Raw genomic sequence first — 24,982 nt, 5'->3', positions numbered from 1 at the left:
GGTGGTCCAGTGGATAAGACTCCGTGCTCCTAATGCAGGGGGCCAAGTTTTTATCCCTGGTCAGGAAGCTAGATCCCACATGCTGCAACCAAGACCTGGCAAGCCAAATAATAAATAAATATTTTTAAGAATTAAAATGCGGATAACAATGGTTCCCACCTCACAGAGCAGGGATGAGGACTTCTCAAGTTGAGTGCCTGCTCCAGGGAAAGTGCTCAGCAAACGTTAGCTAATGCCATCTGTCGTCATTGTAGCTCTGTGTAGCACTGTCTTGCACGCTGTCCTGCAAGTAGAGGCCTTTAACTGTGTTTGGGTTCAACTGAATCAGTGAACAGTGAACAGGGGCTCCTTTGTCTTTACTCCCCCTCCCCTTGTTTCAGTCAGACTAATGTTTGTTGAGGGTCTACTCCGTGGTGGGCGCTGTACCAGGGCCTGTGACACAGGGGAGAGTCAGGTTCTGTCTTGGAGAGCCATATAGTCCAAGCGATGGAAACTGAGGTGTGAGATGACTCCAAGCAAGATCAGCAGTGTGGCACAAACTCAAGGACCCAGCAACTTGGGTCAGAGGCCTAGAACTGCCACGGCTCAGAAAAGAGGAGATCAGCTTAGGCCATGGGAAGAAGTCATCAGGAAGGCTTCCTGGAGGAGGAGAAACTTGAGCTATATCTTGACAGGGGGGCTGAAATATCACATAGGCTGTTTTAAGTTGCCAAATCACAGAAATTCAACTCAACCTAGGTTTTGGTTTTTTTTTTCCTTTTTTTAAATAAGTCTTTTTCTCTCTTCCAATCTTTTTTACTTCTTTTGGTCATGCCGCACGACTTGTGGGATCTTAGTTCCCCGACCAGGGATTGAGCCTGGGCCCACCTTGGCTCTGGCTGTGAAAGCCCTGAGTCCTAACCATTGGACCACCAGGGAACTCCTCGGGTTAACTTTTTGTTTTGTTTTATTATTGTTTTGTTTTTGGCTGTGCTGGGTCTTCGTTACTGCACTGGCTTTTCTCTAGTTGCAGAGCGGAGGCTACTCTAGCTGCTGCGCCTGGGGGTCTTGCTGCAGCGCTACTCTTGTTTCAGAGCACTTGGGCTTCAGTACTTGCAGCACCTGCGCTCGGGAGTCGCAGCTCCCAGGCTCTAGAGCACAAGTTCAATAGCTGTGATGGACAGGTTAGTTGCTCCAGGGAATGTGGGATCTTTCTGCGTCAGGGATCTAACTCGTGTTTCCTGCATCGGCAGGTGGATTCTTTACCACTGAGCCACAACGGAAGCCCCTCGAGGTTGATTTTCAAAAAGAGAATTCACTGACCCCTGTAACGGGAAGACCAGACGTGCAGCTGGTTTCAGGCTCCTTCTCTTTCTCTCAGGGTTTCTCTCTGTCTCTGCTCAGGGGCAGGATGGCCCAGCAGGCCCAGCTTCACACCTTGCAGAAGCAAGACATAGTCTTTCTCTTGTGACTTTGGCAGAAAAGTCCCAGAAAGTATCCTGATTGGCTGGCTTGGGTCACGTGCCTGTTCCTGAGCCCATCACAGTGGCCCCCCGATGGAGCACTCTGGTCAACTGGGACTCCATGGTCAATACCATAGGGAAAGGGTTCTCACATTACAGGGGAGTGGAGAAACTCGCCAGACAGAAACAACAGGTGGGCCACACAGGTGGACCTCGGAGTCTGGCCAAGGAGCAGAGAAGGGCTGACCGCGATGCAGTGGAGCGGGCAGTGGAGGGACGACGTCCATCAGTCGGGGGAGGGCAAGAGCTTTCCCAGGAGTATGACCCGCCACCCCTGTGTACCCTTCCACTTTCTTGTCTTTCTCTCCCCTGCCTCCTTCACCCCAGTGCTGTCCTGGTGATGCTTCACTGTACCCTGAGCCCTATGGGGCTGGACAGACGTTCACTCAAGGTGGGGTATGGGGGTCTCTGCTTCTTCCAGGTTCAGAACCTGAACAACATTGTCTCTTTCCCCCTGGACACTCTGTTGAAGGGGCAGCTGAGAGATGGACGACAGGTGAGTTTCCATGTGGGGAGGGGTGCCCCGAGGTGGTGAGATGGAGTGAGAAGAGGGGCAGGCAGGAGACCATAGCAGGGGACAGGGCTGGGCTGAGGACGGAGGCCAAGTGAATCTGTCACAGTGGGTGGGCTGCTGCTGCTGCTGCTAAGTTGCTTTAGTCGTGTCCGACTCTGTGCGACCCCATAGATGGCAGCCCACCAGGCTCCTCTGTCCCTGGGATTCTCCAGGCAGGAATACTGGAGTGAGTTGCCATTTCCTTTTCCAATGCATGCATGTATGCTAAGTCGCTTCAGTCGTGTCTGACTCTGTGCGACCCCATGGACGGCAGCCCACCAGGCTCCTCTGTCCCTGGGATTCTCCAGGCAAGAATACTGGAGTGGGTTGCCATTGCCTTCTCCATCACAGTGGGTGGGCTGTCCCATATTATTGACCCCCAGGAAGACAGGAGGGCCCAGGTCTAGGGTGAGCCTAGGTGAGCCAGGGCCCTTTTGAAAATAGCTCAAGGAATCACAACAACCCCGTGAGGTGTGTTCTGTAGGTGCTCTCATCCCCATTTTGCGGTTGAGAAAATTGAGCCTCGGGGGGTTTGATAACCTGCTTACAGTCTACCCAGCTAGTCAGTGGAGGAGCCAGTATGGTTACTGTGCTGTCTGCACCAGGCAGCCCCTGGCTGGAGGCAAACCGGAGCTCAAAGAAGGTGACAGGATAATCTCCCTGGGAAGTCTGCTCCAGAAGGCCCAGGGGAGGAGTCATCCCCCCTTCCCCATCCCAACCTCTGCAGGCTTCCCTCCTTGCCCCTGGCTAAGCAACAGCCTAGAAACCAACCAAACCAGACCGGCAGCTTTTTCACCTGGCAGACTGAGACACCTTAAATGTCGGGGCTGAATGTTCTGAAGGGTGTGAGCAGCCTGCTGGATGGGGCCCAGGCAAATTAGGCCAGGGATCAGTCAGGTCTGGCTTGCTGTGTGGCCTTGGGTAGACTTCTTAGCCTTTCTGTGCATATGTCCCTCAACCCGTACCTTCCTGTTGAAAGGATAAGCTAGAACCAGGCAGGAGAAAACAGTGGGACAAAGTTAGGGGAAGGATTCTGATCTTTATCCTCCCTCTTCTTCCTCATGGTGATCTCCATCTTCTAAGGGAGGGGACTCAGGGCAGACCCCCCCGCCCCCAAATAGCCCCAATAGCCTAGGCCTGAGCCTACCAGTTCAGACTGATTACTGGCAACTGTGGGAAGAGGTCAGTTGGCAGAAGGGGCTCCGCTCTGAGAAGTGGGGTCAGTGGGGTTTAATTTGGGGTGAGGTTTGCAGTCAGGGCTAATGTGAACCTGGGTTGGTTGGAGGGTAGCTCTCAGCCTGCAGACACAGGGTCCCCCTAATTGTAGCAAAGTGTCCTGTCAGTTCCAGGCCCCAAGACCCTCTTTGGGCAAATTGTTTTTTTTCTGAACTACAGGATTCCAAAAAGCAGCTGGAGAAGGCATGGAAGGACTACGAAGCCAAAGTGTAAGTGACTGTGGCCAGGGTGGTTTGTCTGGGAGAGTGATGCTTCTGTTGCCGCAGGAGGCTGGATGTGGGAGGAACCCAAGTGCTACCAGGGCGTGTCACTCGGAAGTGCGTGGCATCTCAGTCTCCAGAAATGTACAGGAGGGGCGTGGTTTATGCCCAGACCTTGAAAGGAGTCTGGGGGCTTGACCACGAGACAACCAAGGAGGAGCTATTGTGAAAGGACCCCAAGATGCTCCTCTCAGAGACCCTCCTGCTTGGTGGTGCCAACGTGGGTAGAGAGACAGAAAGGGGCATCCATTCACTGAACACCTCCAAGTGCCAGACATCCATGCTCACACTCACCCAGCCCTCTGAGGGAGATGTCAGTATCCCAGTTATCACAGGAGGACTTAGAGGTTCAGAGAGGTTAAGTTACTTGCCCAAGACCATACAGTTAGGCAGAGGCAGAGCTGGGACTCATGTTCAGTGATCCTCTTTCTGCAACACCAGGCCGTATCTGTAAACATTTAGTTGGACACAGAGGAGGAAAGGCCATACCCAGGCCTCTGGGGTGCACCAACCGGATTTCTCACTAGCTGCTGGGACATTATGGTGACAGAAGGAGCCCCAGGTGCCCAGTGACCAACTCTCCCTGAGTGGGGGACTCTTTGGGTTCTGCCTTCTAAACTGTCCAAGTCCCGGCCCCAGCCCTCTGCCCCGGCCCAGCCGGGCCCACTGAACTCAAGGCACTGTTTACCCTTCTTTGTAAAACATTGGCTTCTCTTGCATTTTTCGAAAGCAGTATGCGTTCATTGTGAGTAACTTTGGAAACTATGAGGAAGTAGAAGAGGAAAAAATTTAAGTTATCCTTAGGGCCCTGCAGGGAGATATCTAGCACTCCTCTATTGTTAGAATTTTTTTCATAGTGTGGGTAGCACTGTAATTTCATCATTTTTAAAAAGTGGTGGAAGGGGAGTTCCTGGGTTAGTCCGGTGGTTAGGACTTGGTGCTTTCGCTGCCGTGACCCAGTTCAGTCCCTGGTTGGGGAACTAAGATCCCACAAGCTGTGCGGCTTGGCCAGAACAAACAAACAACAAAAATGTGGGGGGAGGGGAAAGGACCGAAAACCCGGAAGAAGAGCCTTCAGTTCTTTTCTTTCTTTTTTTTGGACATTCATTTTTATTTATTTGTTTATTTAACTGTGCCGGGTCTTCATTGCAGCATACAAACTCTTAGTTGTGGTATATGGGATCTAGTTCCCTCCTGCTGCTGCTGCTGCTAAGTCGCTTGAGTCGTGTCCGACTCTGTGCGACCCCATAGACGGCAGCCCACCAGGCTCCCCCGTCCCTGGGATTCTCCAGGCAAGAACACTGGAGTGGGGTGCCATTTCCTTCTCCAATGCGTGAAAGTGAGAAGTGAAAGGGAAGTCGCTCAGTCATGTCCGACTCTTCGAGACCCCATGGACTGCAGTCTACCAGGCTCCTACGTCCATGGGATTTTCTAGGCAAGAGTACTGGAGTGGGATGCCATTGCCTTCTCCACTAGTTCCCTGACCAAGGATCAAACACAGGCCCTTGCATTGGGAGTGTGGAGTCTTAGCTACAGGACCACCAGGGAAGTTTGACCCTTCATTTCTAAGCCTAAAGTATTAACATCTATCTAATCATTTTCCTATGTATAAAGAAATATTTTTTACAGAATCAATATCATAATAATTATACTGGGGGGTTTTTTGCTTAAAAATACATCATGACCATCTTTCTACATCATTACATATTTTTATACAATGTTACATTATTATTATTATTTATTATTTTTGACTGCACTGCATCTTCATCGCTACGCTCGGGCTTTCTTCAGTTGTGGCAAGCGGGAGCTCCTCTCTCATTTCAGTGTGTGGACCTCTCATTGCGGTAGCTTCTCTTGTTGCGGAGCACAGGCTTTAGGGTGTGCAGGCTTCAGTAGCTGTGGCACACAGACTTAGTTGCCTGTGGCACGTGGAATCTTCCTGGACCAGGGATCGAACCTGTGTCCTATGCATTGGCAGGCGAATTCTTCATCACTAGACCACCAGGGAAGTCTAATAACGTTGCTTAAATGGGTGCACTGTGTCTCAACATATGCACCACCCACCATGTATTTAATCTGCCCCTGTTGTTCGGGAGGCATCCTTGGAACTACATCCTTGTTCCCACCCATGATTCTGTAGAATCTTTCCAAGAAGTAGTTCCTGGAGCTTTATTGTTCTTCAAGCTCCCAGCACCACGGGGACCTCCCTGAGTCCGACGGAAGGCTGAAACGCCTCCTCCACCAGGGTCTCCAAGTGCGCCCCAGCTGTGGGTGTAGAGCTGGTGGTGAAGGATGTGAGACTGTGATGGGCGTGGCTACCCGTTCTCATCAGAGGCCCAGGGAGGGGTGTGGACACGCAGGCGGAAGACCTTTCTCTTTATGATTTGGTGTGGGATCACATAGCCTTCATCCTCCTGAGTTACCTTGACTGAGCCCCTAGCCTTTCAGGACATCATCCACTCCAATGATCCCCAAACCCCTGGGCCACGGACCAGTACCAGTCCTGATAGGAACTGGGCTGCGCAGCAGGAGGAGTGGCAGGCAAGAGAGTGAAACTTCATCTGTATTTACACCTGTTCCCCATCGTTCATATTACACCTGAGCTCTGCCTCCTATCAGATCAGCGGCGGCATTAGGTTCTCGTGGGAGGGCAAACCCTAACCCTAAAGTCAAGGCAGAATATCCTGAGATTGCCACAGAACAGAAATAAAGTTGCACAATAAAGGTAATGCACTTGAACCATCCCCAAACCATCCTCACCCCTGGTCCGTGGAAAAATTGTCTTCCACAAAACCTGTCCCTGGTGCCAAAAACACTGGGGATCACCGATCTACTAAATAGAAAGAATAAGCACTACGTTGCTGACCTCCCCAAGCAGCTGGGCTTTTACCAGATTGATATATTGATCTTGCATGAGGTTTCATTTAAAGAAAAGACTGTGGAACGATGGTGAGAGAGGTTTGGCTGAGGTTATGCAGTGAGTTATCAACAGGGCCTAGGCTAGAACCCAGGATTTCTGAGTCTGGTGCACTTCCTGCCACCCCACGTAGCCTCCTGTCTCCTCCTCATGTTACATAGGTTGAGCCATATGTCCTGGCACAGGTGACTGTGTACATTCCTTTTATGAAGGCTTCAGGTGTAGCTGGATATTAGCAAACCAGAAGTTGCTGTGTAATTCCCCTTCATTCTTACCAAACCTGTCTGGGTAGCAGCTGCAAGGACCCAGGGTCCTGATAACATCTGCTGATTAGCTACCAGGTTCTCACATACGGGTTCTTCCTATAGGAGGGTCCCCTCCCCACCTGGGGCGGCTAAGAAAGGCATCCCAGGCCCTGGGCAAGGGACACAGTTATCTAGGCTATTCCATTTTCAGGGGTGTTTCCTCATCTGAAAAATCGAGCCAACATTACTTTCTAGGGCTGATGTGGAAATGAAATGAGATGCAGTACACAGACAGCGCCTGGCACTGCAGTTCAGCACATACTTATTTGCCCTCTTGCTGAGCCAGAACTGGGGCCAGAATAACAGCATAGGGTAGACAGGCAGAAGCCCAGACCTCTGCTCCTAGCATTTCCCCTACCAGCCTGGGATCTTGGGCCATTACCTCCCTTCTCTGGGTCTCAGCTTCACCTTCTGTAAAATAGTTTCTGACCGTGATCTATCAGAAGAGACACTGTGACCATCACCAGCTGGGGGAAGCCAGGCAGGGAAGGAGGGATGGAATGAATCTAAGCCACAGTGCTGGCTGCCAGCACCCTCCCTAAGCCTCTAGCGTCAGGCCGACTTGGGTTCAAATCTTGGCTCTAGTTCTTAGTGGCTGTGTGGCTTGGACAAGTCACTTATCATTTCAGCCTCAGGCTCCTTGTCTATAAAGTCATGATTCCTGCCTCACGGGGTTGTTGCTTTAGTGTGTGAAGGGTCTAGCAGAGCACACAGCACAAAATTATCGCTTAAAAATAATTATTAAGGGACTTCCCTGATGGCCCAGCGGCTAAGACTCCATGCTTCCAATGCAGAGGGCTTGGGTTCCATCCGTGGTCGAGGAACTAGATCCCACATTTCCACAACTAAAGATTCCACATGCCTCAACTGAGACCCAGTACAGCCAAATAAATAGATCTTTTTCAAAATAAATATTAATAATAGCAGCTAATACTTATACTTCCTTAAGAGCTTCCTTTGTGCCAGCTGCTGTGATAAGCTCCTTACATCAGTTATCATTCTTGGAAGGGAAAGGGGCTGTCATCCCCAATTTCTAGGTTGAGTAGTGAGGGGAAAAAAATACCACCACAATCCCTGCCTTAGTGGATCCCACTGGTTTGTTAGCAAGAAGAAAGTCCCAAAATAATGAAAATACAAAGTAAAAGTGCCCTAGTGATGGTATCAGCACAGAGGCGGCAGAAGAGGCAGGTGGTTTTGTTTGGGTGGAGAGAAGGGTGATTGGAAAAGGCATCACAGGAGAGGTGGTTCAAGGGGTGAGGTTGGCAGGTGCACAGTTCCTTTTGATTCCTTTCCTCTCCCATCTCCCCCATCCCCGCCCCCGACATCCTCACTCTGCCGGTACCTGTCTCTCATCCCCTGGATCACATTAGACAATGGCCGTGGTCCCCTTCTCCAGTTGTCTCTGTCTTCTTAGTAACTGGCATTTCAGCACTTTCCACTATTTTATTTCACTCCTGCTGCAACTCCATTCAAAGGAAATTAAAAAAATATTCTTAAGGTTTGAAATGTTTAAGAAACACTGGTGATCCTTTGAGGACAGGGAGGGAATGGAACTTGTTATTTTCTTGGTGGGGGTGTGTGTGTTGCAATAAAAGCACTCCCAGCTATTAGTGTGAGGTGATTAGTGTGATTAGTGTGAGGTGAGGTCATCTTGGGTGACTATATCAGACTTTGTAGGGAAATCTCTATAATTACCATAGCTAAGGCTGAAGGACAGAGCTATGATAATTCACAAGGCCCTGTATCATACTTTACGGCTTATCTTCATCCTGAACTAAATAGCCTCTATCCTTTAATCTCCATTAGACCCTGCATTAAAAAAAAAATTATTGGAAGTGAATGAAAGTCGTGTCCAATTCTTTGCAACCCCATGGACTATACAGTCCACGGAATTCTCCAGGCCAGAATACTGGAGTGGGTAGCTTTTCCCTTCTGCAGGGGATCTTTCCAACCCAGGACTAGAACCCAGGTCTCCCGTATTGCAAGTGGGTTCTTTACCAGCTGATCCACAAGGGAAGCTCAAGAATACTGGAGTGGGTAGCCTATCCCTTCTCCAGCAGATCTTCCTGACCCAGGAATCGAACTGGGGTCTCCTGCATTGCAGGCGGATTCTTTACCAGCTGAGCTATCAGGGCAGCCCTAAATAGGAAGTACCCTACACTAAAAAAGAGTATCTGAAGGAATCACCAGGTTATGACTCTAATCATCAGTGTTATTAGCAGCATCATAGTCCTGCCATTTATTAAGGGCCTTACCACACACCAGGGACTGTACTAAGTGTTTCCAATGTGTTAGATCATTTGAGACCTAGGCAGTATTAGCCTTATTTTTGGAAATGGGGAAAGTGAGGTTTAGAAAGATGCATAAAGGTTAAATAAGCAAGGGAGCTGCCATAAATCTAAAATCCACGTTTCTAGCCACTGTACTGGGCTTCCCTTGTGGCTCAGCTGGTAAAGAATCCGCCTGCAATGCGGGAGACCTGGGTTCAACCCCTGGGTTGGGAAGATCCCCTGGAAAAGGGAAAGGCTACCCACTCCAGTATTCTGGCCTGGAGAAATCCACGGACTGTATAGTCCATGGGGTCGCAAAGAATTGGACATGACACTGTACTGAACTGTGGCTTCCTTTTTGTCCGTTTACTCTGGAGCAGGCTTTCCATGCCAGTGTATTCCCCATCCTTTTTTAACAGCTCATAGTATCCCTATATGTGGCCATAGCATAATTTATTTAACCACTTCCCATTGATAGACATTTAGCTTATTTTTTCATTTTCCCTGTTTACAGACATGGCAACAGTGAAGGCAGGAGCTCCCTTTGCCCTCCCCCCATTTCTCTGCCCCCTCAGTCCCCTGTCCTGCTTAATGAGCTGCCAGGCTCACTGTTGCTCAGGCCTGGCCATCGCCTCTCTCTCTGCCGCTCATCTTCAGATCCAAAAAAAAAGCATCTGCCCTGACCCCCAAGCCTGTTCACAGGGTCAGTCCCCACCTAACTCCACTCCTCCTAACTCTTCTGCCACAGACTCCCTCTCGGGGTATTATAAAGCTTTAGGGAAATGAAGAATCACCACTTCAAAGAAAATTAAAGACAAAACCACTAAAAACCCTGCATAAGCCACTGCTCCTAGAGCAGTGGCTTTTGCCCAGGGGTGATTTTGTACCCCCACCCGATCCCCCAGGAGATGTTTCTGGTTGTCGCAACAAGGGAGATGCTCGTGGCATCTAGTGGGCAGGGGTCAAGGATACCGCTAAATAGCCTGTATTCACAGAATGGCCCCCACATCAAAGAAGTATCTGGTTAAAATGTCTGTAGTTCCAAGGTTGATAAACCGCTCTTCAGGTCTCCAGAGACAGATTGTGCAAATAAGTACCATCCCAGAGGTCTCAGGTCAGTAAAGCCTAGAACTTAAGACTGAGAACTCAGTCTAGGCCATTGCTTCCTCCCTTTATAGATGGAAGACCTGCAGCCTAAAGAGGCCTCTAACACAGCTGCAGTGTCTTCTGTGTGTTAAGTCTTTTGCATCCTTTATCTCATCTGGGTACAGATAAAAAGCCCCATTTTCCAGATGTGGACACTGAGGCTTAGAGAGGGGAAGTAATGCAGGTGTAAGGTTATCCCACATCTGTCTTCTCTGACACTCACTTGGAAGCAAAACTTATGCAAGTTGTCTCCTTCACATAGGCTCATGCATTCAGCCCCAGGTGTGGAAATACTCTCCCGGTTGGGAGTGGGTGGTCTAATGGGTGTGGGATTTCCAGGAAACTATTTGCCCACAGTTCTACCCAACCCCAAACAGGGGAAACCACCAACCCTGAGATCGTAGGGGAAGGCCCAGCTTACTCTCAGCTACAGGGTGGGAAGTGCTTTCTTCACCTACAAAAGAAAAGAATCAAGGTTTTCCAAGCTCGGAATGGAAGCTCTGTGGTTCAGAAGACTGAAGGCATCTTGTGGTGTCTTCTAACCCCCATGGTCCTAGATCTCTTCCAGCAAACTCTGATCCCAATCCCACCTGGCCTATGGGAGCCCATCCCCTCCCTGCATAGAAACCCTTAACTCCTTCCTATTGCTCTTGGGACAAAGACCAAGAACCTCAGCAAGGTCCGAATCAGGCCCTGTGCAGTCTGGCACCTGGAAGCACCTCCCTCCATCCCTGCTGAGCCCCATCTCTCCTGCCTCCAGGCTGTCACGTGGTCTGATCCTCCCACCCAGCCCTAGCTTCCTTAGACTTCAGATCTCAGCTCCAGCATCACTTCCTGAGAGGCCAGATGAGGCTGGATGCCCATTTTACTCTCCCCCCACTCTCTGCAAGGCTGTGATTTGACTCATGTCTTTCCCCGCTACCAGCCTGTAGGTTCTCTGCATCCACCTTGCTGATCATTGTCCCCCAACAGCTGGCACAAAGGAGGGTGCCCCTCATCTGGTGTGCCCACACAGAGAGCAGCACGTAGGGGTGGTGGGACACGCAGGGGCTTAGGGAGAGTTGTTCAGGCCTCTCTTTCCTTGGGGTCTAGGGCCAGGCTGGAGAAGGAGAGGGACCGGGCCAGGGTGATAGGAGGGAGCACCGGGGAGGTGGCCCAGGACACGCAGAGAGAGCGACGCGTCTTCCAGTTGCACATGTGTGAGGTAAGGGGGGCCCCAGGGTGAGGGCGGGGTGGGGTGTGTCTTCCAGTCTACATCCCTAAACCCTCGGGGGCCCAGTCACAGTCTTAGCCCAGGTCCTTGCCAGATGGCCCTTGAGATGTCACCCAGGTTCAGCCCTGGCCAGAAGGATTAGCCTGGGATGGAGACAGCAGCCTCTTGTCCCCAGGATTCTCTCTTGCTCATGCCACACATTTTGCCCTGCCCTCTCCCCAGTATCTGCTGAAAGCCGGGGAGAGCCAGATGAAGCAAGGTCCTGATTTCCTGCAGAGCCTCATCAAGTTCTTCCACGCTCAGCACAAGTAGGTTCCCCCCATGTCCCAGCCCTATCCCCATAGTCTCTTGCCCCTTTACCCTTCAGGCGACCCAGAACAGGGTCATCCCCAGTGTCTGGCAGACCCTCAAAGTTTCTACATGTGAATGTACCTCATTGGTAATGCTTTTTGCAGCTGCTGTTTATTGAATAATCATCAGGTATTGGGCACTAAGTACTGTACACACCCCTTTGTGAGCAGCTACTGATATTATTCCCATTTTACAGATGCAAAAACTGAGGCTCAGATTTACTAAGAGCACATAGCTAGAAAGTGGGATCTGGACCATCACACTGTACCACCCCCAGGTGCCCTGGGATCTTTAGAGCTCCTTCTCTCATACTTCATCTCACATTTTCATCTCTCTCTCTCTCTCTGGTCCCGTGCTTGGCCTCACACTCTTAGCTTTTTCCAAGATGGCTTGAAGGCAGCTCAGAGCCTGTCCCCCTTCATCGAGAAGCTGGCAGCCTCGGTACACACAGTAAGTCGGGTTTCACCCCCGAGCGTGTAGTCAAGCCCTCTGTCCTCCTGGGAAAATCTGCAGCTGTGGAAGAGCTGGCTCCTGCCGAGAGAGCGAGGCTGCTGCCCTGCTGCTCTGGGCATGAGCTCTGTGCCTGGCACAGCTGCCAGCTGATAACCGGGTCCTGCCCTTCATCCCATAGCTGCGTCAAGCCCAGGAGGAGGAGCTACAGAAGCTGACCCAGCTCCGGGACTCCCTCCGAGGGACGCTGCAGCTCGAGAGCAGAGAGGTCAGCCCCCAAATCTTCCCCGAACAAGTGCCCACCCCCCACCCAGGCCCACCCTGGAGGGAGAGAGAAAGGAAGACCCCACAGGGTCCCCTTGAAAAGGTCTCCCTGAAGGAGACTCCTGCAGAACGGGGCTCTTTGCCCCACATGCCCTGAGGTCTCCTTCACGTGTCCAAGCAACAGGAGAGTCTGAGCCGGAAGAACTCCGGAGGTGGTTACAGCATCCACCAGCACCAAGGCAACAAGCAGTTTGGGACAGAGAAGGTCGGCTTTTTGTACAAGAAAAGTGATGGGTAAGTGACTCAGAGAGCTCAAGTAACTTGCCTGAAGCCACACAGAGGGTAAATGATAGGGTTGAGGTAGGTGCCTGAAGGGCTTGTTCCTATTATTTGTTGACAGTTCCAGGGCCCTCCATGCTGCAGTGCAAAATCATCATCAGAATCCTGGGCTCATGAACTTCTGCTGAACGTTGCAGTTCTTAATGTAAAGAAGGAGAATAGCAGCGCCAAACACTTTTTGGGCAGTCTCCATGGCCTCACTCTTAACCGTTGTAATATACTGAATATGCCTGGACATGAAAATGTTGGCTGTGCCTTGCTCCCTCGTGTGAAAAACAAAAATCAGGCTGTAAATGCAAAAGCCTTTATGGGATTCATTCATTAATTTTTTTTTTACTAACTAGTCAGTTTTCATCAGAGAAAAATAACTTGGTTAAACCAGCTAATATTTACCTCTTATAGGAAAAGTGTTAAGTAGCTTTAACTATGGATTTGCTCATTTTATTCTGCATGCTAAGTTGCTTCAGTCGTGTCCAACTCTTTGCAATCCTGTGGACTGTAGCCTGCCTGGCTCCTCTGTCCCTGGACTTCTCCAGGCCAGAATACTGGAGTGGGTGGCCATGCTCTCCAGCAGGGGATCTTCCCGACCCAGGGATTGAACCCACATCTCTCATATCTCCTGCATTGGCAGGCGGGTTCTTTAACATTAGTGCCACCTGGAAAGTCCATCTTATTTTGGGAGTCTCAGTGTTTATCTTACTTTGTCTTTAACCATAATTCATCTCTCGTGGTCAAGAGCCTATTCCTTCTCTCAGGCTAGGAGGTCCCTAAGGTTGCGAGCTATGTCTCTTCCATCAGACTGGAAGCTCTCAGAGGGCCAAGGTCACATGGTCCCCTTTAGAATAAAGACTCCCAGAGAGTGGGGCTGTTTCCCCTATCTGACTGGGAGCTTTCTAAGGGCAGGGCTGTGTCTCCTTCATTAGAAGGGAGCCAGGGAGTGCGGAGTATAGGGGTCGGAGTCAGGGGACTGAGAAGATAAAGAAGTGGGACTGGAGGTCATACAGGTGGGGTCAGAGACCTGGTCCAGGACCTTATTCACTGATATTAGGTTTGAGCCTTGGGTGATGGTCTTTCTATCCCTCTGGACCCTAGAATTCGAAGAGTCTGGCAGAAAAGGAAATGTGGAGTCAAGTATGGCTGCCTGACCATCTCACACAGCACGGTGAGGCCTGGAGGATGCGGGTCTGAGGGCATGATGGTCCTCTCCTCCTGGTGTTCAGACCAGATAGGTGGCAAGCCCTCCCTCTAAGACATAAGCCTGGATCCAGGGAGCTGGAGACCTCCTGTGGGAGGAAGGATGGGCTCCAAAGCCCCCAGGCTGGTTTTGGTCCACCCTCCACATCCTTGAGATGCTGGGAGAGGGGAGACATTAACTGGAACACAATTATTATGTCCATTTAACAGATTGGGAAACTGAGGCCTCAGAGTTTGGGAGGCCCATAGGGTAACTGTACATCTGCCATCCGCAACTTCCCACAGATAAACCGGCCCCCAGTGAAGCTGACCCTGCTGACATGCCAAGTAAGGCCAAATCCCGAGGAGAAAAAGTGCTTTGACCTGGTGACCCGTGAGTAGTCCCTGCCCCCTACACCTCAACTGGCCAAGGCTTCTCTAAGAGACCAGTCAGTCCTGGGAGGCCCCAATTAGGGCTCTGTGTCCAATTCCACAAGTGAAAGTGAAAGTCACTCAGTTGTGTCCAACTCTTTGCAACCCTAGAATTCTCCAGACCAGAATACTGGAGTGGATAGCCTTTCCCTTCTCCAGGGGATCTTCCCAACCCAGGGATCGAACCCAGGTCTCCCGCATTGCAGGCGGATTCTTTACCAGCTGAGCCTCCGGGGAAGTCCAAGAATACTGGAGTGGGCAGCCTATCCCTTCTCCAAGGGATCTTCTGGACCCAGGAATCAAACCAGGGTCTCCTGCACTGCAGGCAGATTCTTTACCACTGAGCTACTGGGGAAGCCCCAAGTGTTTATCAAATAGCCTACTACAGGCGTACAACTCTTTAAGCCCTGGACAGGCTATTTAAAGGCTTCACCCTATATCACATTAAAGATTAAAAGGCACCACATGCATGCATGCATGCTTAGTCACTAAATAGTTTTCTGACCACATGGATTGTAGCCCACCAGGCTCCTCTGTCCATGGGATTTCCCAGACAAGAATACTGGAGTGGGTTGTCATTTCCTTCTCCAGGGGATCTTCCCGACCCAGGGATCGAACCCTCATCTCCTGCATTGGCAGGCAGTTCTTTACCACTGAGCCACCAGGGAAGCCCAAAATATATCTACACACCACTCTGAATATGATTATTTCTGTAAAACATATTTAAATGGATTTGGGTAATTTGGCTTTCAAAATTATTATTACTTAAAAATGTTCCATTTTCCTTGTTTGGAGTCTTTGGTGACAGGCATCTCACGGGGACCAGCATAGGCTGAGAAAGACCTAGATCTGATCCTTGGCAAGCTCTGCCTGGCAGGGGTGTGATGTGGAGACCCAGGACTGCAATAGCATGGGCAGTGTCCAGAAGAGAGGTGCAGATAGAGCCCCCTCAGAGATTAGAGGACAGAAGTCCTGCCCTGCCTGGGGGAATCAGGAAAGGCTGCTGGGAGGAGAGAGCTCTAGAGTCTGACCTTGAAGAACCCAGAACGTCATGTGTAGGGAAGGACATTTCGGGAGACAGGACCCGATGTGGTGAAAGGCATGAAAGCAGGAGGGTGGACCCACCAGTTTAGCCAGGGTGCAGGGTTCACATAGGAGCAGTGGGAGATGAAGCCTGGGACTTAATCTTTTTTAATTTATTTATTGTATTTATTTGGCCGTGCCAGGTCTTAGATATAGCAGGTAGATCTAGTTCCCTGACCAGGGATCAAACCTGGGCTCCCTGCATTGGGAGCGTGGATTCTTAGCCACTGGATCACCAGGGAAGTCCCTGGGAATACCTCTTAAAGATTTGGACCTTCTTTCCTGGAAGGAGGGAGCCATAGGAGACCGTGGAGCAGTGAAATGGCGTGATAGGGCAGAACCTCGGGCCCAACCATCTGGCAGCTGGTGCAGGCTGGGGGGTGGGGGGTGACAGGCCAGGAAGGCCAGAAGGGAGGCTGTGGACCTGGGGCTGAGTGGGAAGGTGGCTGTATGTTCAGAGGAAACTGCTTGCGTGCTGAGGCGGGTCTTGTGCCCTGGGAAACGGCGCCTGACCCTGGAAGCTGGTTCACACCGAGGGTGGAATTGGACTTTGAAGGAGACTGCTGAGAAACTGCCCCCTCTGCTGGCCACTGTCATCACCCTCCCCTGGTAGCCTAGCCAAGCCTGGCCCCGCAGGGACGAAAGCTCCCTCTGGATCCAGCACTTGGGATGAGACCCTCCCGGGCCCAGGGAGGTAAGGCCAGCAGGATCCCTGTGGCCCAGACAACCTCTCCTCTCCCCACAGACAACAGGACGTACCACTTCCAGGCGGAGGACGAACATGAGTGTGAGGCGTGAGTGCCCCCGCACGGCCAGCCTGGGGGTGGGGGCTGGGGGCCAGCCTCCGGGCCTGGTACGGAAGCCCCCCAGCACCGGCGGCGTCATCCCCACGCTTGGCCCGCCCGGCTCCGCAGGTGGGTGTCAGTGCTGCAGAACTGCAAGGACGAAGCCTTGAGCAGTGCCTTCCTCGGAGAGCCCGGCAGTGGCCCGGGGCCCTGGGGTGCCGCCGGGCCGGACGGGGAGCCCCAGGACCTGACCAAACTGCTCATCGCCGAGGTCGAGAGCAGGCCGGGGAATGGCCAGTGCTGCGACTGCGGGGCTGCAGGTGCGGCGGGGCGAGGAGAAGCGGGTGGCAGCGGAGGGGCGGGGCCCACGCCTCTAAGACACGAGTGGCTCTATTTTGCAGACCCCACCTGGCTCAGCACCAACCTGGGCGTGCTCACCTGCATCCAGTGCTCGGGCGTCCACCGCGAGCTGGGCGTGCGCTTCTCACGCATGCAGTCTCTTACCTTGGACCTGCTGGGGCCCTCGGAGTTGTTGGTGAGGGCGGGGCGGGGCCAGACGGGGATCCGGGGCGGGGCCTGGATAGGGGGCGGGGCTTGGGCCGCTTGCTCCCCAAAGAGGCTGGTCAGGGGCGGGGCCTGGACAAGGAGGGAGGCTGAGGGGCGGGACCTCTGGAGGCTCAGTCTTTCAGGGATGGGTGCTGTCCTAAGCTCCGGATCTCAACCCCATCACTTTCCCGCGAACCCAGCTGGCCCTGAACATCGGAAACACTCGCTTCAATGAGGTCATGGAGGCCCAGCTGCCCTCGCACGGCGGCCCTAAACCCTCAGCTGAGAGTGACATGTAAGGAGATTCTCAGGTGGGGGCGGATGCCGGCCGGGGAAATTCTGCTTCCCCAGAACCCAGGCAGAAGTCTGGGGAAAGAGAGGAGCCTCCGGGCTGGAAAAGTCCAAGACATGTGGGATGGTCTCAAGGGTCAGCTGGGTGGAAACAGCCCTTGCTCTGACATCCCGCGGTTATTTTTGGCAGGAGCGCCCGCAGGGACTATATTGTGGCCAAGTATGTGGAACACAGGTTTGCCCGGAGGTCCACGCCCGAGCCTCAGAGACTCTGGACAGCCATTTGCAACCGGGATCTCCTTTCTGTGCTGGAGGCCTTCGCTAATGGGCAGGACTTCGGACAGCCACTGACAGGGCCCGAGGGGCAGGTGAGACCCTTCTCCAAGGACCACTTACATCCCAGACACAATTAGCATATCCTGTCCCTCCTCCAGGACTGGCTGTTACACCCCCTGCCCCCACCTCTGTGTGTGTATATGTGTGTGTGTGTGTTAGTCACTCAGTCGTGTCCAACTCTTTGCAACCCCATGGACTCAAGCCCACCAGGCTTCTCTGTCCATGGAATTCTCTAGGCCAGAATACTGGAGTGGGCTGCCATTCCCTTCTCCAGGGGATCTTCCCGACCCAGGGATGGAACCCAGCTCCCCTGCCTCGGCAGGTGGATTCTTTACCATCTGAGCCACCAGTGAAGCCCGGGCCCCCCTCTGACATCTGCTCAAACCCTGCCCATCAGAGGGGTAAATGGGAGGGAGCACAGCTTCAGTCAGGCAATCTTGAGGCCAGATCCTGGCTCTGTCTTTTCCTAGCTGTGTGCTCCTGAGCAGGTTACTTACCTTCTCTGAGTCTTTTTTCCCTCATCTGTAAAACAGGTTAATGATAGCACCCACAGGGTTGAGGTGAGAATTAAGTCATGTATGAAAGGGCCTGGTGCATAATATATGTGCAATAAATGGTAGAATCTTTTCTTTTTTTCTTAAAAAGCCTTAGAGATGGGTAGGGGTGGTGAGATCAGAGCAGGGGAAGACCATCACATTGGTGACTCCAGTAACAAACATCACGTGAGCGGGAAGGAAAGGATAACACAGACTTTTGAAAGATTAAATGGACACTGATTGGACATCAAAAATTGGGCACCTTGTCTTTGAGCCTCCTGCCTGATATCTTGGTGGCGCTGTCCAGGGGTCAGGGTGGGTGCAGCACTTAGACGGGTAGGAATTTGGAGCAACTTACATGCAAATGAGAGCTGAGAGCTCAAGGTTATTTGAGGTCTTGGGGGCCATGAGAGGGAGGAGCAGAGAGGAGTGCAGGGCCAGGAACCAAGTTTGGGAAACACCTTCTCCTGGGGGAGGAGGAGGTAGAACCGCTGAAGGAAGGAGTGAAGGAATGGCCTTGCACCCCACTCTGAAACCTGAGGTTTCCCCATTCAGTCTCCTCTCACTGGGGTTCTGGCCCTTTCATATCTGGAGGTGTCAGGGGGCAGCAAGCGTTCAAGAGGGTAATGTTGTGGGGGCAGGTGAATTGGGGGAAACTCAGAGGTGTGGACATGTATTCAGGCACCTGGAGAGCTCGCCCTGCACCTGGCTGTCAGAGTCGCCAACCAGGCCTCCCTGCCCCTGGTGGATTTCATCATCCAAAATGGGTGAGAACCTTCCTGCCCATCTGCCCACCTCCTCATGCTCCCCTTTCCTTCCTCTTCTCCCCATCTCCTCCCTCCTCTCCTCTCCCTCTTTTCCCCCTGACTCTGACCCCCTCACCTGTCTGTTCCCTTCCTACCTCCCTGACCCCCCAACACCCGCAGTGGCCACCTGGATGCCAAGGCTGCTGATGGCAGCAGCGCCCTCCACTGTGCTGCCCTCTACAACCAGCTCGACTGCCTCAAGCTGCTGCTGAAAGGGAGAGCCTCGGTGGCCACAGGTGGGGCTCCGACAACTCCTCCATCCACCCCCCATTCCTGACTGCCCCTCATGGGGGACTTCCTGCCTTATTCCCAGATACAGAGCACTTGCAGAGTCCAAGCACTGCAAATGGACTTTGCAGACAGACTTGGGTTCTAATCCTGGCTTGCTTCTGACCACCTTTGTGATGTTGGGTTTTGTCTGTTCATCTCTTGAACCTCAGCTTCTTCATCTGTAAAATGGGAATGAGATCACTGACCTAGTACACCTGCTAAAACGATAAAATAAAATGTTCCTGAAAGTACCTAGTCAAATAAACATTAACTAAATCTGAATAATAGTGCTTATAATAGCTACAATTTACTGTTTAATGTGTACCTGATAATGTGCCAGGTTTTCTATGTACATTAACTAATTTAATCTTTACAACAACCTCATCAGTAGTTAGTATCATACTCATTTTATAGATGAGACAATTAAGGCCCAGAGAGGTTAAGTCACTTGTCCAAGGTCACACAGCCATGAAGTAGCAGAGCCAGGATTAAAACCCAGACAATCTTGATTCCAAAGACTCATCTTAACCTCTAAGCTGTAATGCCTCTTTGACCCTAACCATGACCCCTGCCTTTATCCCTCCCAGTGAACGAGGCAGGAGAGACGGCTCTGGACATAGCCAGGAAGAAGCAGCACAAGGAGTGTGAGAACCTGGTGAGATCTAGGGAGGGAGAGGGAGTCCCTGACCCCTTCTCTCTCCACTGAGCCCCTGGCCTTCTGAGCTACAAAGGTTTGTGTCTGGCAGCTGGAGCAGGCTCAGGCCGGGACCCTCACCTTCCCCTTGCACTTGGACTACCCCTGGGGAGTTTCCACAGAACCTGGCTCTGACAGTGAGGAGGATGAGGAAGAGAAGGTGCGTCCTAGCCCCTCGGGTCCCCAGACAGCCCAAGGGAAGAGTCAGATGGGCCCTGATGTGAGGAGGGGCAGGGCTGAGCGTGGGGAACCAAGGCTATCTTCCCTACCACAATTTTGGCCCAGCAGCGCTGCACACTGAAGCCCCCAGCCCAGGCCCGCTGGACCAGTGGGAGGCTGGACATCAGCAACAAGACCTATGAGACCATCACCAGCCTGGGACCAGCTGCCCCTAAGAGCCAGAGTGAGGATTGCCCCCCACCTTTGCCAGTCAAAAACCCTTCTCGGACCATGGCCCAAGGGCGTGTGGGACTCGCCAGTGGAGGTATGGTTGGTTGCCCAGAAAAATGCTCTGATGCCATTCATTGAGGGCTTGCTATGTGCTGGGGGACTGAGCTAAGAGTGCTGTGTTAGTCCATGTTATCCTCACTATCACCTGGCAGGTAGGGGTTATCATCTCCCCCTTACAGGTAAAGGCAGAGAGATGTTAAGTAACATGCCCAAGATCTCACAGCTAAACCCTGATGTGGGCTTCAAACCCAGGTATGTCTTATTCCAGACTCCTCAGTGCTTCACTTTAATAAAAGAGAGGGAAGAATGTTTTGAGCATCCACTGTATCTCAAGTCCCTTGGGGTCTACTGAGACACAGACTAGAGAGGGAGATAAGAACTGGAAGATAGGTCATTATAATATAAATGCATAGTGTGACATAGAACATAAATCCCTAAAGGAAAGAAGCAAGCTTTGCTGACTATTTCTCTAGCACCTAGCACAGTGCCTGGCTGTTGTCAAGAACTGTTGGTTGAATGAATGAACAAGCTTGTTCTGGAAACTCAGGAGAGGAAGGGAGCCAATCCTGTTGGGATTGGTGTGAGGGTTAGGAAGGCTTCCTGGAGGGGGCAGCATCAGAGCTGAGCTGACAGATGAGCAGGAGAGTCCAGATTGAGGAGAGGGTGTGACCAGAATCAAAACAGTGAGTCAGCATGGCTCTGGCCATCAGGAATGAACAGCGTGAGCCATGATACTAAAGTGTGATGGGGAAGAGTTAAGTGTTAGAGAGGTGGGAGGAGGGGGGGGGTGCTGGGGGGGTGGGGTGTGGATTTGGGAGAGAACCATGATAGATCCCCAAGGTCAGAAGTTCCTTTGAGTAAGTGATGAAGACGGGCTTTATCACTTCTGATTTCAGATCGTTCTGAAATCCCCAGCCTGAGCTCAGAGTCCCCTGGGGCCTCTGAGAACCTGAGCAGCCCAGCCTCCTCCTCCTCCAGCCTCACAAGCTCCGTGGAACCTGGGGGTCCCAACGAAACCCTACCCAGCTCTGAAGAGGGCCCCTGCGAGCTCCCAGGGCCCTCCCGTCCCAGCCTGACATCTGGAACCTCCCCTGAAGAGATGTATCCCCCTGTCAGGTTCAGGTTGGTGAAAGCCCACTGTGCAACGTAGCCAAGTCTCCAGACTTCTCTGAGCCTTCATTTACTTCCCCACCTCTAAAGGGTGCCTGCCTGAAGCCTGAGCTGCCTCCCAGCTCTGAGGCCCATGAACGATGTGGAAATGCTAGACCTTAAGTGGAGGGTGATTGGACCTATTCCCCCCTTCACACATCTGCTTCCGAGTCTAGGGCTCAGGCTGGAAGAGTGAAGGCCTCATCCCACCTGTGTACTTGTTCTGGGGGCTCACAGTGGGGTCTTCACTCTATTCCCACCTCCAACCCAGGATCCAGTCCTCCCTTCCTTGCAGACCCTTTCAGTTTGGAGTTTGGGGACTAGACATGGGGAAATTTCCAGTGTGGGGGTCAGTTCCAGGCCTCTGAGGCCTTGATGGACTCCACCTGGGGGCCTTGTGGACTGTCTACCCAGCCATCCCAAGCCCCGAGCCTCGCTTTCTCCGTAAGCCTCTTCCCCCAGCTCCAAGGGGCTCTCTGGGCACGGGGGTCACATTGGCCTGTCCCTGTCTTTCAGCTCCGAGAGCACTCGCTCCTATCGGCGGGGGGGCGGAGCCTGGAAGAGTGTCCCTCAGCCCAGCAGCCTGTACCCGGAAGGAACATGATGGTAGGATATGTGGTTTGCAGGGTAGTGACAGGATGCCTGGGCTTCCCAAATGACAAAGTGCCAAAGAATTCACCTGCCAATGCAGGAGACGTGGTTTCGATCCCTGGGTGAAGATTCCCTGGAGGAAGAAATGGCAACCACTCCAGTATTCTTGCCTGGAAAATTCCATAGACAGAGGAGGCAGGTGGGCTTACAGTCCATGGGGTCGCAGAGAGCTGGACACGCCTGAGTGGCTGAACAGGCATGCATGCCCAACAGGGTGCCTGGGAGGCAGAGTTGGTCAAGAGCGAGTGTATTGGGGCGGGAGATCTCTCTCCAGCACTGGGAGCAGCCTTTGTTTGACCAGTCCCTTTCCTCCTGTTCCTCCTCCCCAGCTGCAGCCCTTGATGGGGGCAGTTGGGGAGAGCTGAGGCCTTGAGAGGTGGCAGAGGTGACGAGGCCCAAGTTCTGGCTGCTCCCCAGGGAAGGATAAGCAAAGCAGTGTCAGCCAGCCTGATCGCTGAGAAGAGGTACTGCTTCCCTGCAGATGAGGTAGGATTAGGATAGCTCATTAGATGGCTAATTAGGATTAGGATTAGGGTAGGATTAGGGTACCAGCCCTTGGTTTGCCAGACTCTCCCCTTGTACAGGAGTCTCCTGGAATCCGCTGAAACTTCTAGGCATTCAGGGAAGTGCTATCATCCTCTTGCCATGATAGCACAGCAAGCTAATCCAGCTCTTCCTGCTGAATCAGAGTCTCAAACAATCAAACATCTTTAGATGAGAAGCCTGGGGGTGGGCAGAGGACAGAGGCAAGCTTGCCAAGAAGGAAGCCACCTCTGTTCCTGGTTCCCCTGGGGATTCACCAGGGATGGCGTCAGTTGTCTGCGTTGAAAGTAAGGGATGGGAGGAACTGGGTCTCTCTGGGGAAGCGTCATCCTCAGTCCACCAAGGGCAGGCAGGCACCAGTCACGAATGTGTGTCTATGGCCATCATCATCCATTATCCACTTGATGCCCGTTGTTGAGAGGTGAGAATAAGGACCTGGGCTTTGGTGTGTGGAGGTCTTGGAGAAGTGGTGTTTTACTTCTTCAAACCTCAGTTTCATTCTCTAAAATTGGGTATTTCATTCACGATGATTTCATTTACCTACAACAGAACTGTTTGAAACTGAGTGAGATAAACAGCTGGGGTATAATAAGTGCTTGTATGTGTGCTAAGTCACTTCAGTCATGTCTGACTCTTTGTGACCCTATGGACTGTAGCCTGCCAGGCTCCTCTGTCTGTGGGATTCTCCAGGCAAGGACACTACAGTCGGTTGCCCTGCCCAGTGCTTAGAAGATGTCGATTTTCATCCTTTCCTCCCCAGGTCGGCTTCCCTGAAGGAGACGGCTCGAGGACTGGGGTTCTCCCGCCCAGTTCTGTGCAGCTTTTGCAGGACTAGCTCCTTGCTGGCTCTTGCATGCCTGAACCACCCTTGTGCTGAACCCCAGCATTCAGAGCTAGGACTTCAGCCCATAAGACTGAGGAGCTGAGGTGTTCACGCCCTCGGGATCTTGTTCTCTCTGTCCCTTGTGCCTCTGTGGCTGGCCTTCCTCCCTGCCATGAGCCCCTGCCCCTGCCAGGAACACTGGGCCCTCCGTGTTAGGGCTGACGGTGGTTTGTTTTCCTCTATCTCATACCTGCCAGGGACAAGGGAACCCTACGTCTGGACCCTAGTGCTCCTGACTTAGCTCCAGCTGCAGAACCCTAAATCTTTCATCAGAGCAGGACTGTATTTCTTCCATCAGTCTGGGGGACTCTAACCCACCTTCATCATTCTGTAGTCCAGGGATCCTGCCAGACTAGGGACTGTCTTCTCAGTCATTCCTTAGCCTAGGATTCTTTGACTGAGTTCTGGCTCTTTGTCTATTCCTGGGCCAGGCACTGCAGAGACCACAAGAATAAGCTACAGGTCCTGCAGCTGAGGTCCCTTTCCCAGCAGCTGGTCTCAAGAGTTTGGCTTGGGAATGGGCAGGGCCATTCCAGAGGATGGCTGGGCTCAGGGGCAGACTGACAATCAGCTGGCTTACACCTGAATAGTATTCCAGTTGTCTGCAGCCTGTTTCCATCCTGGTTGGCCAAAGTCCATGCTGCACTGACTGTTAAAAATAAATATTCTGAATATCACTCCTTCTGAGGGACAGCACAGCCTTGCTGTGGACCTCTGCTAGACCCCCAGCCAGGAGGGAGGGTAGGGCTCAACTCTGATTTGCCTACTCTCCTTGATTTAGCCAGAAGGAAAGGCATGGTCTAGGGTGATTATCATCACTTCTCTCCTGTTTCTCGTGGTCAGCTCAGGAGCCTTCCAGTCTCGGGGGAAGCAAAGGGCCAAGAAAGGAGAAAGGAGAGTGATAGAAATGGAGGGTGGAGACTTAAAGTTTCTGCTTCCTAGCACCAGAAATCCCACCATCGCTTTCAGGCTCATATTGGAAAACAGATACACCTAAGCCATCATCAGTCTCTAACACATCAGTTCTGTGGGCACTGGGTCCTGGCAGGGATGGACAGGGGACAAGCGAGGGACGCTGGAAGATGCCAATGGCCAACGTGGTAGCCTGGCCAGGGAGGCTGGGCTGTGATCCCACAGGAGCAGGGCTGTCTTCAGAGCCCCCAGTGACTGGTTTCATTCATCTCAGATCTGTTATTATTTCACTCATCTCTAATAAAGGATTTTTTGGAGTAAATTTCAGTGGTTTCATTTATGTGTTCTAAAGAGCCATAGGGAAGGGGAGAGATTCTTAGGGCTTGGAATTCTTGCTTTAGACTTGGAAACGAGACAGCCTGGTGCAGAGCAGTAGATGGCAACCAGAGTGATTCTCCCCCCAAGGCCACATGGCAAGGCAGAGAAAGCTTTTACTGTTCCCGACTGGAAGGCGATGCTGGCATCTAGTGGCTAGCGTTCAGGGCTGCTGCTCAACATCCTTCAGTTCACAGGCCAGCCCATCAAAACAACGAATTTCCAAAATGTTAATAGTGCCGAGGCTGGGAAACCACGGTG

At 52.2% G+C, this 24,982-nt stretch overlaps 1 protein-coding gene across 1 annotated transcript in view; it reads left to right on the top strand.

The window, feature by feature from the left end:
- The window catches only part of ASAP3 (ArfGAP with SH3 domain, ankyrin repeat and PH domain 3), a 47,222-nt gene extending 22,554 nt beyond the window's left edge, over window positions 1–24,668 (top strand). The window contains 23 exon segments of the mRNA XM_020874579.2: window positions 1,924–1,998; window positions 3,451–3,500; window positions 11,282–11,393; window positions 11,625–11,710; window positions 12,128–12,203; window positions 12,385–12,471; window positions 12,652–12,761; window positions 13,899–13,968; window positions 14,286–14,373; window positions 16,240–16,288; window positions 16,409–16,599; window positions 16,681–16,814; window positions 17,026–17,120; window positions 17,307–17,484; window positions 18,670–18,755; window positions 18,915–19,030; window positions 19,652–19,719; window positions 19,811–19,918; window positions 20,047–20,242; window positions 21,105–21,330; window positions 21,874–21,902; window positions 21,905–21,963; window positions 23,312–24,668. Coding sequence (XP_020730238.2) covers window positions 1,924–1,998; window positions 3,451–3,500; window positions 11,282–11,393; window positions 11,625–11,710; window positions 12,128–12,203; window positions 12,385–12,471; window positions 12,652–12,761; window positions 13,899–13,968; window positions 14,286–14,373; window positions 16,240–16,288; window positions 16,409–16,599; window positions 16,681–16,814; window positions 17,026–17,120; window positions 17,307–17,484; window positions 18,670–18,755; window positions 18,915–19,030; window positions 19,652–19,719; window positions 19,811–19,918; window positions 20,047–20,242; window positions 21,105–21,330; window positions 21,874–21,902; window positions 21,905–21,963; window positions 23,312–23,386 — 2,364 coding nt within the window. The 3' untranslated portion in view covers window positions 23,387–24,668.
- The last annotated feature ends 314 nt before the right edge of the window (window positions 24,669–24,982 follow it).

This window comes from Odocoileus virginianus, chromosome 30 (genome assembly GCF_023699985.2).
Source record: "Odocoileus virginianus isolate 20LAN1187 ecotype Illinois chromosome 30, Ovbor_1.2, whole genome shotgun sequence".
Classification (NCBI taxonomy): Eukaryota; Metazoa; Chordata; class Mammalia; order Artiodactyla; family Cervidae; genus Odocoileus; species Odocoileus virginianus.
Note: the sequence above shows the minus strand (reverse complement) of the source record. Positions and strands in the feature narration are given on the sequence as shown.